This window comes from Acartia tonsa, chromosome 1 (assembly GCF_053477335.1).
Source record: "Acartia tonsa isolate MP-2025a chromosome 1, ASM5347733v1, whole genome shotgun sequence".
NCBI lineage: Eukaryota > Metazoa > Arthropoda > Copepoda > Calanoida > Acartiidae > Acartia > Acartia tonsa.
In genome coordinates, this window is record NC_137260.1 from 45,583,445 (window position 1) to 45,596,917 (window position 13,473).

The 13,473-nt window shown below is 30.2% G+C and overlaps 1 protein-coding gene across 13 annotated transcripts in view; it reads left to right on the forward strand.

Moving 5' to 3' along the window:
- Positions 1–13,473, forward strand: part of Ptp36E (protein tyrosine phosphatase 36E) — a 72,270-nt gene that overhangs the window by 22,220 nt on the left and 36,577 nt on the right. For 8 of the 13 annotated variants that reach the window (XM_080163278.1, XM_080163294.1, XM_080163263.1 and 5 more), the window contains 4 exons: positions 892–1,012; positions 1,550–1,598; positions 4,998–5,101; positions 12,698–12,800. In XM_080163278.1, the coding sequence (XP_080019404.1) occupies positions 892–1,012; positions 1,550–1,598; positions 4,998–5,101; positions 12,698–12,800 (377 nt within the window). Of the gene's footprint in view, positions 1–891; positions 1,013–1,537; positions 1,599–4,997; positions 5,102–12,697; positions 12,801–13,473 lie in introns of all 13 variants that reach the window. The other 5 variants (XM_080163251.1, XM_080163271.1, XM_080163244.1 and 2 more) reach the window with 1 other exon arrangement.

Here is a 13,473-nt window from a genome sequence, read left to right on the forward strand (position 1 = left end):
AACTCAGCTGTAAATGGTGAAATTAATCATCATTAAATAACCCTTTACTACTATCGAGTTACTGTACTCTTTCTACCTCTCTTTTTTAAGTAAAGCTTTTTTATGAATAGGGTCGGTCCGTTTATTTTAAACATGTTGATTTTTAACTTTTTTAACAAAAATGTTTTATGTGATAAAATTATCTCATTTATCTGATTTTTGGAAAACTGATTCCTCCTAGGACAACAAAGTGCAATGAAGCATCTTTTTTGTCTCTTTTTTTACTTTCATTGGTCAAAACAAACATTTGAGTAAAATGATTTTTAATTCAACTACAAATTATTAAAACGTTTGTAGTGTATTTTCCTAGATTTAAGTTTACGTCGTTTAAGTTTAAGTTAAATGTCGCTTATATTGTAAACAAAAATCGATGGCATATTTGTTGTTTTATTTATAGCAGTTTGAACTTAGCGTAACATTTGATAACAACGACAAAATACAAACTTTTGTCATTCATTCTTTATAATATTGCTTTGAATTTAATATCTAGAATATAATGAAAATATAAATTTGTAATAAATATAAACTATAGTTTAAATTATTAAGGTTTTTTTTTCGGGTTTAGCTAAAGATTTTATAAATGCCTGGTCTTATTGGTTTATGCTTTTCCGGACACTATCATATACCTTCTATGTTGGTTTTAGGCTATTTTCGTACCCCATTAAAAAAGGGCCTTAGATGCTGGAGGCGCAGCCACTCTAAGTTTTAAAGAGTATCATTAGGCTTCACCACAGATCTTTATGGAATTTAAATACCCACCATCTCTATAATTATCCCTAATATCAGTCTCTCATTGGCTGGTGAACATAGAATCGATGTCCATCACTTTGAATTTAAATGTATTCTTTTAAGGTTAACTGCTGAACAGCGTCAAAGGTCTCAAAGCTCAAAAAGATACCAGGAGATGGAGAGAGAAAGAAAAAGGCGCCAACTGAAAACAGCCTCTGGCAGCGACAAGACAAGTTTTTTCCAGGTATAAAAAATTGCAAATATAACGCTTTAGAAAATTTATTTTCTTACTTTGTGAGTAATTTCTTTTTATGGGCAACGTCAAAATTTTCCATAAATTCTTTCATTTCAACAAAATTTACTTCTGGGAATTTGAGTAATATTCATAACTGTATGAATATGTATTATATTTTCAGTTTATGTGTGTGTGTGTCTGTCTGTCTGTGTGTGAGTGGGCGGGTGGGTATGGGTATCTGTATGTGTTTGTGAGTGTGCAATTGATGCGCATTCCTTTAAAATTTGCATATTCAAATGTATTTGTAAGGCAAGGATTGTTGAAATATTTCAAAATCATAATCCAGGTTTCATATCCAACAACGCCCCCCCCCCCCTCCTCCTTTAAAATTATTGGACATATCCATTAAGAGTAAAAAACCAACCATTTAAATATGTCTAAAAGTATAATAAAACTCAAATAAAAACTTGAATATATAAAAAATTTATTTAAACATGTATATAATACAACTTTGCTATTTCCTTTATGATTTAGAATTGCTTTCAGGCAACGAAACTCTCCCTTATGAATAGTGGCCTTATTCCATTAAAAAAAGGTATTTTTAAGTGTGTTATTTTCAAATAAGCTACTCTATATTAGGTCTGATTGTATGTTTTTTAGGGAACAGAGAACATTACTATTTCATACAGGTTTAATGATGATTTTAAACATTGGAGGGCTTTTTTCAACTACAATTTAATAAAGGTTTTAAAGTTTTCATACGTTGTAATAAATACTTAAATCATTTACTATACTATAATCATATGTATATTTCAATATAAATACATATTTAAAATTTGTATAGAAGTTCAATATCAGATATTGTATTTTATTTAATCTGTTTTCCATAAACCACATACACATACCAATTGTAAACCATAATATTGAAACCTATTAAGCTTGAAATTGGTTCAATTTGTTACAAATACGTTTGTTTAAGTATTATATGATATTTTGTAAACATTTTATACATACTTTCAGCGGCTTCGCCCCTAGCCTCTAGGGGCTTTGCCCCAAGAGGTATAATTACATCTTTTATTACCTGGAGATCCCACACTCTGAAGAGTAGAATCCGATCGGTTCAGTAGTTACCGATATCTTAAGGGACAGACGGATGGACAGACATCATTCTGCTTTGTATTATATTTTTTTTGCTTTTGAGAATAAGAAAAGCTTATTTATTCATTAAAATTAAAGACGGGGACATATATTAAAGATTAGCAGTGCTTGGCAGTCGCGCGTCACCCGCCTTTAAGCCCCTGAATATCAACATTTTACAATTCTAAAAATCAGCTGGAAGTCTAAACCTAACCCAAGTATGGCAATCCATCTTTTCAAACAAATTTTCAAAGCATCCAAACGGTTTTAAAGTTTAGGCTTGGTCGCTGTTGACAAGCTTTAGAATTCATTACCTTACAGAAAGACGTTTTAAAGTAGCTATAATTCTAAAAAGGGGAGGTTCAATCAAACTTTCTTGGAAAACTGATTTGTATTTGAAATGACACAATATAAAATATATTTTGATAAAATATGACAACCACCTTGCTCTCTACATATTTATGTATTTGTTGAGGTTGTGCACTATTAGGTTTATAACATTTTCTTCAAAACTTGGGGGATTTATTAATAAAATGAACAACGACAAAAATCTAAAATTTCTAAATTCTAACAAGGACGATAATATTATTTTAAAAAGAGCCTAATATTAAGGCATACAATTACTATTAAACTGACAACTTATAAAATTTATCTTTAAAATGAGCTTAGGAACATAAAAAATATAAAGATGCTTCATGTACTTGATTATACGATGCTGTACGTATTGGTGCAAAAAATGGGGACAAATTTCAAATTGTTTTGGCGTGTGACGTCATACCCCCATCTCTTTTCTAGGGGGTTTCTTTCCTCCTTCCCTTTTCTTTCCCCTCACTTGTGACGTAAATAAACAGCCCCGTCAAATCAATTTAAAAATTGTTTCCATTTTTTGGCACCAATACGTACAGCATCGATTATACCCAATCGTAATATGAATTGTTTCATTATGATTTGTACTTTTATCTACACTATATGAGGAAAACAATAGTAAAAGAGAACAATATTAAAATAAATTTAAAAAAAAAAGGGGGGGGGGTGATAGTGTTTTGTTTGTTTGTTGCTTTAGGCCAGTTTAGGTTATATTGGGTACTGAAGCTCCGCAGGGTAAGGGCCCTAAGATAAGGCCCCTTTAAATAGGAGGGGGGAGGGGTTATCAGTGTTCAACCGGCCACTAGTGAGAAAACACCATAATGTGTTATTCATTTCTATAGAGAATCTATGATGGTAAACCCAAAAGCCAGGAAAATATATATCCAATCCTGTCTAATCTAAAACTTATCCTTTTTTGACGTTCCTCCCATCTATTGCCATCAATCATTTGCCAGACACAACAGAGACTTATATTTGGATACATAAAATACCATTATAATACATTTTTGGTCTTACCACCACTTTTAATATTGGATATTGATATTATTTATTATTTTGGAACAAATGCAAAGGTTATATTTTCTTTTTAGAGAAATATGTTTGTTCTTTAAACTAAAATCTTATTATAGAAAGTAGTAAGGTTTTTGTTTGTTTGTTAAAATCTCACTAACCAATGGAACGATTATGCTCTTTATTTCTGGGAAATTTCACATAAGTCCCAGAATGGTTTTAGGTTTTTAATTGTTATATTAAAGCTTTGGATGATGTTATCTTTTAAATATGTCCACTCCTTTTTCTTTATAGTAAGCCCATAGATGCTACGGGCTCAGCCAAATTTAGTTTGAAAAGAAAAGACTACACATAATCTCTTTAATTGGACAGTTCGATCTTTTAATATGTATATGGAAGTTTTCTTCTTTAAGATATGCCTTATAAGGCTAGGGGTGTGGCCACTGCTACATTATAAAATTATGCATTCATATTTGTAAATAATCCATATTATAAATGCATTACACCAAGTATTTCTTATTATTCAGGGTCGGGAAAGAAAATTATATTGTTTCATGGGATTCTAAGAGATAAGACAATAGTCGATAATTTGATTTACATCCCCAAAATTACCTCTTCTGTAGATTATAAAAATTGGTTTAAAAGTTAAGACACTGATAGTAAGAACCAACCAATCAAGAACCAATGAGGTACCCAAAGAATTTAATTCAACAAATAAGAAAACTTGTTTCTAACTTTGGGTACTAGTATAATTGAAAGTCCAATGTCGCCTCTCTTCCTGATTTTTAGCGCAGCTACTTTTAAACATTAATGGTCGCTTCCAAACTGTCCTTCTCCAGCGACATCTAAACTATTCTATATTGTGAAGTCCGAATTCTTATAAAATTTCCACATTTTTCATTTGTGCGGGATGTTTTTGTCCTTGTTATTATCATTATTATCTTTATAATATGCATATAGATGATAAGATTTGTTATTGTATTTTCTTCACTATATCTACAATATGTATAATAGATATAATGATTATCATTATTATAAAGATTATAAATATAACCAATTATTAGTCTTATACTATTAAGAATATTAATTTTATGCATGAAAAGATTATCTGTTTGTACTACAACATGACACATATGTTTATCTTTCTATCTATCAATGGATCATATATAATTGTATCTATTTATCTATTACTTCATTTAGCCATCTATCCTTTTAGCACTATCAAACTATCTATTTTTCATCTAACTAGGAACACAGTAATAGTGTCTGACTGATTATGACGTAACAAAAAAAAATAAGCCAATGAGAGGCCGTTATTGACCAATGGTAAAATTTTAGTGGCCTCTCATTAGCTAATTTTTTTTGTTACGTCATAATTAGTCAGACACTATTACTGTGTTCCTAACTAGTTATTTATTTATTAATCTATCAACTTGTTATTATTTATTAATACAGAAATCTATCATTATTATCTATTTAGCTGAAGAGGATGATGTAACCGTACAATTGTACGAGAAACCAGTTCCTGAGACAGATTTTGTGAAACACTGTGCACAAAGAAGAAAGTACCCGGTTCTGCTAAAGGTTAGCAATAATTCTTTGATTGTTGTAAAGCTTCTATACAAGGCACTCATGTATTTAAGCTGCTTGATGTGTTTGAACTCAAGCTTAAAAGATATTTTATCCATTTTTAAATTAAATTAAATTAAATCTTATTAACCCTAAAATATCGGACCCTTATTAGATTTGAGTGAGAGATGGGTGGTAAAAACGCCTCCCCCAACTATCTCTATCTGGTTTCCTTTCTTTAAAAAAATCTACTAAAAAGCAGTCGTGGTCAATTATTGCTGCTTTGTCCCCTTTATTTAGCATCATTTGTTATTAAGTCCTTATTTAACTTAAAACGGCTATAAAATCTTAATTTCTTGTTCCTATACATAGATACATAAGAATTATAAAGGTTACAGAGATTTAAACTTACAAATATTTATTTTATTTTTGACATTTAAAAAATAACTTATTTTTCTTTCTTTTAACATTTAAAAAACTAAGTTACTACGTCAATATTTTTTGTACATTTGATTTTTCCCCGGGAACTAAAGTGATAACACAATAGTCGATACATTTTTTTAAATCCCTAATGATGATACCCAAAATTACCCCTTCTGTAGATTACAATTAACGATTGGACACTCAACTTAATAAACCAACTAAACTAAATTCAATAAAAGTCCCCTAAACTGTTAAGCCATCGAATAAGAAACTTTATTATAAAAATTTGAGGACTAGTGTAATAAATAGCCTATTGTCCCCTCTCTTTCTCTCTGATTTTTTTCACTTCTGATATTTGTTATTAAGCCTGCAAAAAAAATACCAAATATAACACCCACACAAAAATTGTTGCTTGTACACATTTGTAAGATTGATTAGGATAGATGGGCGCTGTTTCAAAAGTAAAACATTTCTTGTTATAAAAAGGGAAAAGCTTTGAGATTATAACCCAACAAGGATGAACGTTGACCAATAGCGTCAATAGTAAGGGAGATGGGTAATATTTATCAAAAATTGTAAAAAAATACATTAAATTTTACCTCCACACTCAATATCAAGTTTATCTTTAATAGCAGTTGAGAAATCCACAGATGGAATAACAGATATTTTGAATTGTAGAAAAGCTACACTATTAATATTAATTAATATTCGTTGCTAAAAAAACGATTTCCTTCTTTTGCAAAACTAACGTTTAGAAGTTGTAAATTCTTTGTCTCAATTTTGACATTTTTGAGTATCTTGCATAAGTAAAAATAAAAATGACATATCCAATGACCTGTTTCAAAAGTGATTGACATTTGGAGTATAGAGTAAGGAATATTTTAACTTCTAGTAAACATGGAATTTTATAAATGTACAGGGCAAACATTAAATTGTCCTAATTTTTTTTTGTATAAACGAAAACTTAAAAGAAACTTATTTTGTAACAGATCTGAGGGTAAAATATTAGCATCAAAAGTATAATACCAATGGCTTTTCCACTATACTCTAGTGATTTGAACCTTAATAAAACAAGTAGAAGAATAGCATTAGGTACATGTAAACATTCTGTTGCTATTGAAAATTGAGGAAAAAATGTTATTTCTGCATAGCCACCTTGCTTTTCTTTTACATGTTATTATATATAATCTTACTATCTATCTATCTGTACTTGCAGAACATGGATTGCAGAAATGACTGGAAAACTTTGTAAATTTCTAGGTGTTTGTACAGAAAAATAGAATAGTAAGAAAATGGCTATTTCAGCTCCATAATATATACGTATAAATAAAATTCTGTTTTAGGATATAAAAAAAATCAACAAAGTTTCAACAAATCTTTACCTATTAGTTTATTTTGTTTTTTAAAAGGATTTTTTTTCCAATAAATTATTTTGATATTGTGTGAGAGCATAAGTTTGTAAAGGTTACAAGTCTGGAGTATTTTACAAAGTCTGATATTTAGTCTTCACAGCAACAAATTGATGGAGAAAAACAGGACAAGGGCAAATATTGAAAAAGTTGAAAGTCATAAAAAATATAATATTTCAATGCATTATGCCAAAATGAATTATAAATGTTTCCTAGATTATGGTTTTAAATTGTTGTGTGGGTCATGCAATATTCTAATTTTATAATTTTTCTAGAAATTAATAAATAATTTTGCTAATTTTCTATTTTGTAGCGAAGCTACTCTTGTCATGAGGATATAGAGTTATATGTTTTTTACTAATGGCGATAGGACATATATAGATTTTTTGCAAGTGTTCCAAAATTGTTATATGATAGTTTTTATTTTCTATTGATATTTTAAGTAATTTGAGACTTTTTTTATTTATTATTAGTCTGTTGGTGCTGCGCTAAATATGGCAACGATTTTCATTGTTAATTATAATCACGCAAAAATTGAATATTTTCTAAGAAATTTTTAAATTAGAAAAAGTAAGAAATAAATCAACATTCCCTTGGAATTTTTAGCCAAGCAAACAATGTTTTTATTGTGAAGGAAATCAACATCTATCATCTATCTATTCCTTTATGCCTGTTCTGTATTAATATATAACCTTGGTATTATAAAAATTCTGCGGATTTTTTAACTATTCACTCGATCTTTTGTTTTTTTGTCAAAAGGAAAATTATTTCGCTCATTTTTTTCGTGCTTACGTCAAATCACGTCAAATGTAGCAAAAAAAAAGAATGCAGCCGCAAATATAGGGTTTCTGCAAAATTATTAATTAATCCTTTAGTATTGAAAAAGATTTTGATAGTTCCTTAGAACCTTGCTTGGAAGCTTGGAATAGCAAGATAAATTATTGCATTCAATTAATTTTCTTCTGGATATATCTAGATTTAACATAATTTTGAAGCTACTTGGTAAACCTTTCCATTTATTTTTTGGGATAGCATCTTAACCCAATCACCCATCATAACTCTTCAGAGTAAATGTGTCTAGGGTCTAAATAACTAGTATTCTTTATCATAAATCTATTCTTGTTGTATAACTGTTATTTAAATTCCTAATTTTACGTTGTGTTATAGATATGCTAAATTGACAATTTTGTATTCACACCAAAAAAAAAAGCAAATATCTCTAAGATTCTAAAATGAAATGTGCCATTACAACTACATAGACTACAGACTACAACTACATGCTTCACTCGTAAACAACATGGCAAAATATGATCTCATACACGTGAACAAAGTACACAACACATACTAACAAGCAGTACTCTAAAAGTACAGCACATAAATTAAGAGACAGGTAGATAATTAGCAAATAATTAGGGATTTTAAGAGATAGGGCATAAAATATAACTTGATAATTGATCATTTTACCCCTTCTGTATATATCAAAAGGCTTAAAAAAAAGGCATATAGTAAATACTTCTTCCACCAATTCAATAAAATTCAATGCTCTCTCGTCATTTTTATGGCCCTCGGGACATCTAAAACAATGTGGGGAGGGGGAGAGCTATAACATCCCTCTTTTATATTTATCTTAAAATACTGATTAGGTTTTGTAGCATTTTTAACATTTATTTTCTTATAAAATACGTATTTAACCTTTGATTGACTGCTAGCAATGTTTAAATGAAATCAATTCCAGAAGAGTAAAGTTTCTTATTCAATTTACACAATTGCCAATTTGTCTTCAAAGTTTTGTTACTTGTAAGCATGGACCTAGGGATGGGGCAATGAATCTAAAACTCGAACTTTGTGCACTAGAACTAACGCAACTTTGCTTATTTTAGCAAATTTTCGGCACTTGCAAATATTGCCGCTCAATAAAATTTGTTCTTGCATTTATCTTCGAATTCTCTAGATTAATCTAGTTTCCATAACCTTTCAATTATAATTGCCAATTATCCCATCCCTTTATCCCTGCTAGTAACAGTAACTTACACCATACTTAGGGTCAGGAATGAAGATATCTCAAAAGAACGCTTTTATATCGAACGATAAAAGTGATACTTTCATTCATACAAATAATTGGACAACCAAAACATTACCCCCTTCTTCCACTCACTTAAAGAAAAAAAATTCTTAGTCACTGTGGTTGGATCTATCCCTCTGGGGCCTAATTATTAGGTGGTACAATTCCTGTAGGTCTTTCTAACCGCTCCTTAAGCAATCATTAATAGCCTTCAAATATTTTTTTTATTAGATTTTTTTGCAATACATATGTGACTGGAGGGGAAATATTTAAAAAAAAAATAACATACCTTACTTTATTGGCTGCAAGAAAAATTTATTTAAGGATGAACGGATCGACCCTAAAATTAACATGAAAAGCCTTAGCTTTTAATAAATATACTTTGAATATTGGCGTTCTTGTTTGTTTGATTACAAAATATTCCAGCAGTGGCAGTAACAGCAGTTTCTGCTGCAAAATATTACACTTTTTCCTTATTACTTTAAATTTGTTTTGTCATGAATAATTACGAGTTTTATTTTAAACGTAATTTTTGCAAAATGATGTAATTTTGTTGAGCTGTGGTGGGTTCTTAAATTAAATTCTAGTTTAAAGTTAGAATTTACAATTTCAGCAATAATATTTGTTACTTTTGTCTAAAAAATATAAGCAATTAAAAAAAATATCATAGATATTTTTATAAATGTATAAGTTAAAATTTTCTCAAATCTTTACTATTAATTACAAAATAATTTCAAAGAAAGTATAATCCTGAATACTTATTAAAGGAAAATTTAAATATTTTGCGCAATATAAAGAGTATGCCCGAGTGTGTTTTCACTTGCACACATATCAAATTATAAGAACTGTGTATTGTTATAACAGCACAAAATGTTCTATCCAGTCTTCTTTATTCTAACCATAGGTGTGCTGAAGAGGGCTGTAGGGGGATGTGAACATATACTTTTAAAATTTAAATTTAGGTGGCCTGTCATTCCATTATTTACTTCCTCAAGTAATACACAATGGAAAACCTTGTGATAGACACCATTATTATTTTTGTATCTATTCGCGAATATGAATGTGCTAACATGTAGAAGTGAATTGACACCGCAAGAGTATTAAGCTCTGTTATAAATCAACTAAAGTGCATACAACATTTAACAAATTAACAAGGATGACAACATATATATAGGAGAAGCTGCTCGACAGCTGTACAGAAAAATGAACATTAACAAATATATAGAAACAACTCAATATTCAACATTTAAGACATACTGCTTTATATTGACATACTCACATTTTAAGACTTAAATATAAAACTGCTTCGTTTATAACATATTGTGGCTAATCCTTACAGGAATCAATATTAAAAAATCAGGTTAATTTAATAGCTATTTCTTATTAAAAATAGTCAAAAAGCTTAAAGATATTTATTTTAAAATAGGAATTTGAGCTTTTGGTAATTATTATAGAGTTGCTACGTTTCTGTATTGTACCTTACCCTTACAGAAATCAGCATGCAAAGCTTGAAAACTGAATCTGACATGCCAAAATTTAAAATAGAAAGCTATCCATTACGGACGTACAGATGGACCGACCCTAAATGTAGAAAATCCTTCCTTTTAACAAGAGAACAACAATTGTTATTAATATTGAGTAACTACGATTGTATTTATCTTGGGAAAAAATATAGGATCTTTGCATAAATAGTTTGGTATTTGTATCCTTTATACTTTAATACCTTAGTTAAAGTTTACAAGCATGATCATAATTTATAAATTACATTAGGAAAAGGGATTCTCAAAGACCAATCAAAATGTTCATCATTGAAAATCTGATAGCCGTTTGTTTTCGAAAAACAATCTTTATTGCACTGTTTACAAGGCCTCTATTTACACTTGAGGTTTGTGGTGAAAGGCCGACGCCCCCCTTTTCCAATTTCAATTTTTGAAATGAAAAAAGGTAAAAAATGAGACCCTTTGGTACAGACAGACACACAGACACAAAGCCTGTTACAAGGATTATATTTGTATCTTCTGTCCATGAAAATTGTATGCATACCATTTTGCAGAATAATTAATTTCTCCTGAATTTTGTGTAAATACTCCCTCTACCTATTAGATTTATTAGATTAGAGCTTTATATAGTCGTAGATACCTTACCTTTTTTATTAAGAAACTACTCTACTATTCATTGTTCTAACAGTAAATCCGCCAGTCTTTAACGCTATAGGAGAAATATGATTTTCTGCAATTTAAGATACACGGCTGAAATTTTTTGTGAAGATTCCCTACACTAATAAGCATTTAGTACTTGTTTTGGCGGTCTGTCAGTAATGCTTAAATTAAAACATATAAATAACAAGTAAAAGGTTTCGTGATAATTTTGAAATTTATTTTTAATTTATGACTACTGAACTTCTGTCTCTTAATTACTTGCTCATTTTTTGAATAATAGTAAATTTTTATTCTTCAATTTTCTGTAAACAATGCTTTACTAATTATTTCTCTAATCTTATTTCTCTAATATTGAATTATTCACTGTAATAAACAGTGTAAGGCCCTGCAGGAAAAGAGAGGACAATTGGAAGATAAAAATATACATCCCATTATTTATATAAGTATGGTGATTAGAATTTTCTCACTTATTATTGGAAAACTGATGGGGTACGGTATATATTAATTTATTCTCAATTGTCCTATCCGTAAATTCAGGGTAAAGCCCAGCTATTTGGATGAAATATTGTTAATTATAAAATGCATCTAAACAAGAATGACAACTAGAAATTCACAAAAAATTATGCCAAACAAACAAAGTCAGTTAAAAAGCAGATGTTCGGTGGTCATGAAAAAATAAAGAACAAGAAAAGTTGTATTGTGGCTCTTCCGTAAAATATCAGCAGCTTTTCTTTGATAGCAGTGGAGACAATTACATTTTTTACTGAAGAACGGAGGGACAAACAAAGCGAATTAAAGAGTGGCTTCGTTACTAAAAAATTAAACCTGCATAAAATCTGAACAATTTATTTATTTACACAACCTTTCACAGCTTTAATTTAGGTTTTAAATTCTTTTTTATCTTTAATTAGAGGCCTTCTGGGTGGGTTGGTAAATAAATGCACAATTTGATGATTAATTATATTGCGATTTAAATTTGTTCATTTGTGCAGTAATTTTATACTGAGGGTAATTTTAAAAAAAAAACTTTAATGCATCTTTGTTTTCTAATCTATCCGCCAATTCAAAAATACAATTTTAGGACAATGATTGATAACATATCCCCCCTCCTCAAAATTTTAAAGATCATGAATCGTAAATCATTGAAGAAAAAGTTTGATGATTGTTACTTTTTCCATATTCAATTATAAACAAACCACTCCCACAAAAATTTATATTTTAAACAATTGTAGAACAAGTTTATAAATATGAGGGAAAAATCGTTTATAGAAGGTAGTTATTATTTTGCATCAATTTGTGCTGCCATTCTTAGATTTTAAACTTAATTTGCATCGCCAACAAGAAAACTATTTTAAAAACATATAGAGTCAAAGCAATTTGATAGTAGAACGTGACAGGTAAGGATTCTGACGCCAGAAAACTTTTTGATTGAAGTCTAGGGACAAGAAACTGTTGTAAAAAAACTGAACCCCACCTCCCATCCCCACCATTAACTTAATCCTTTTTCATTAAATTTTCTTTCTTTTATTGTTTGATATCTAATAAATTATTTGTTTAGGTTGAGTTTAACAATGGAATCAAAGAGAACGTTGCTCAGCCAGTCAGACATGCCTCTAAAAAGTGTAACATTGAGAAAAATCAGAATCCTAGGGTTGTGCCATGTAAGATTATTTTTTCTAAGTGAATCTACTCTTCAAGTTGGTATGTACGTCTATATTTTGGTCTACATTGCGTTTGTTTTTCGAATAGTTGTTGAGCGAAGTAATTGTAAAAGTCTTTATGAACCTCAGTTGTTTGAAAATTATAATTAAGATAATATTATTGTGCCTCTGGGTATAGTCCTTTCCATGACATCGCTCCATATGGGGCGATGATTTTCTATAGCTCCTTCAAGGAGCTATAGCATAGCCTCTTATCATATGGAGCGATGTGATAGCCCCTTTTAAGGAGCGTTCATATCGCCTCTTATGATAAGAGGCTATGCTATAGCTCCTTCATGGCCTCTTAATAGCTCCTTTGAAGGGGCGTTAATATCGCCTCTTATGATAAGAGGCTATACTATAGCCCCATGATGGCTCCTTCATAGCCTCTCCATCGCCCCTCCATAGTCCTTTACCTCCAGTGCCCCTTCATCGCTCCTTCATCGCCCCTACATCGCTCCTTCATCTCTCCTTCTTGAAATTTATATTAAATTGTACTTTGATGGCCCCTACATCGCCCCTACATCGCTCCTTCATCTCTAATTCTTGAATTTTATATTACATTGTACTTTGATGGCCCCTACATCGCTCCTCCATCGCCCCTACATCGCTCATACATCGCCCCTACATCGCT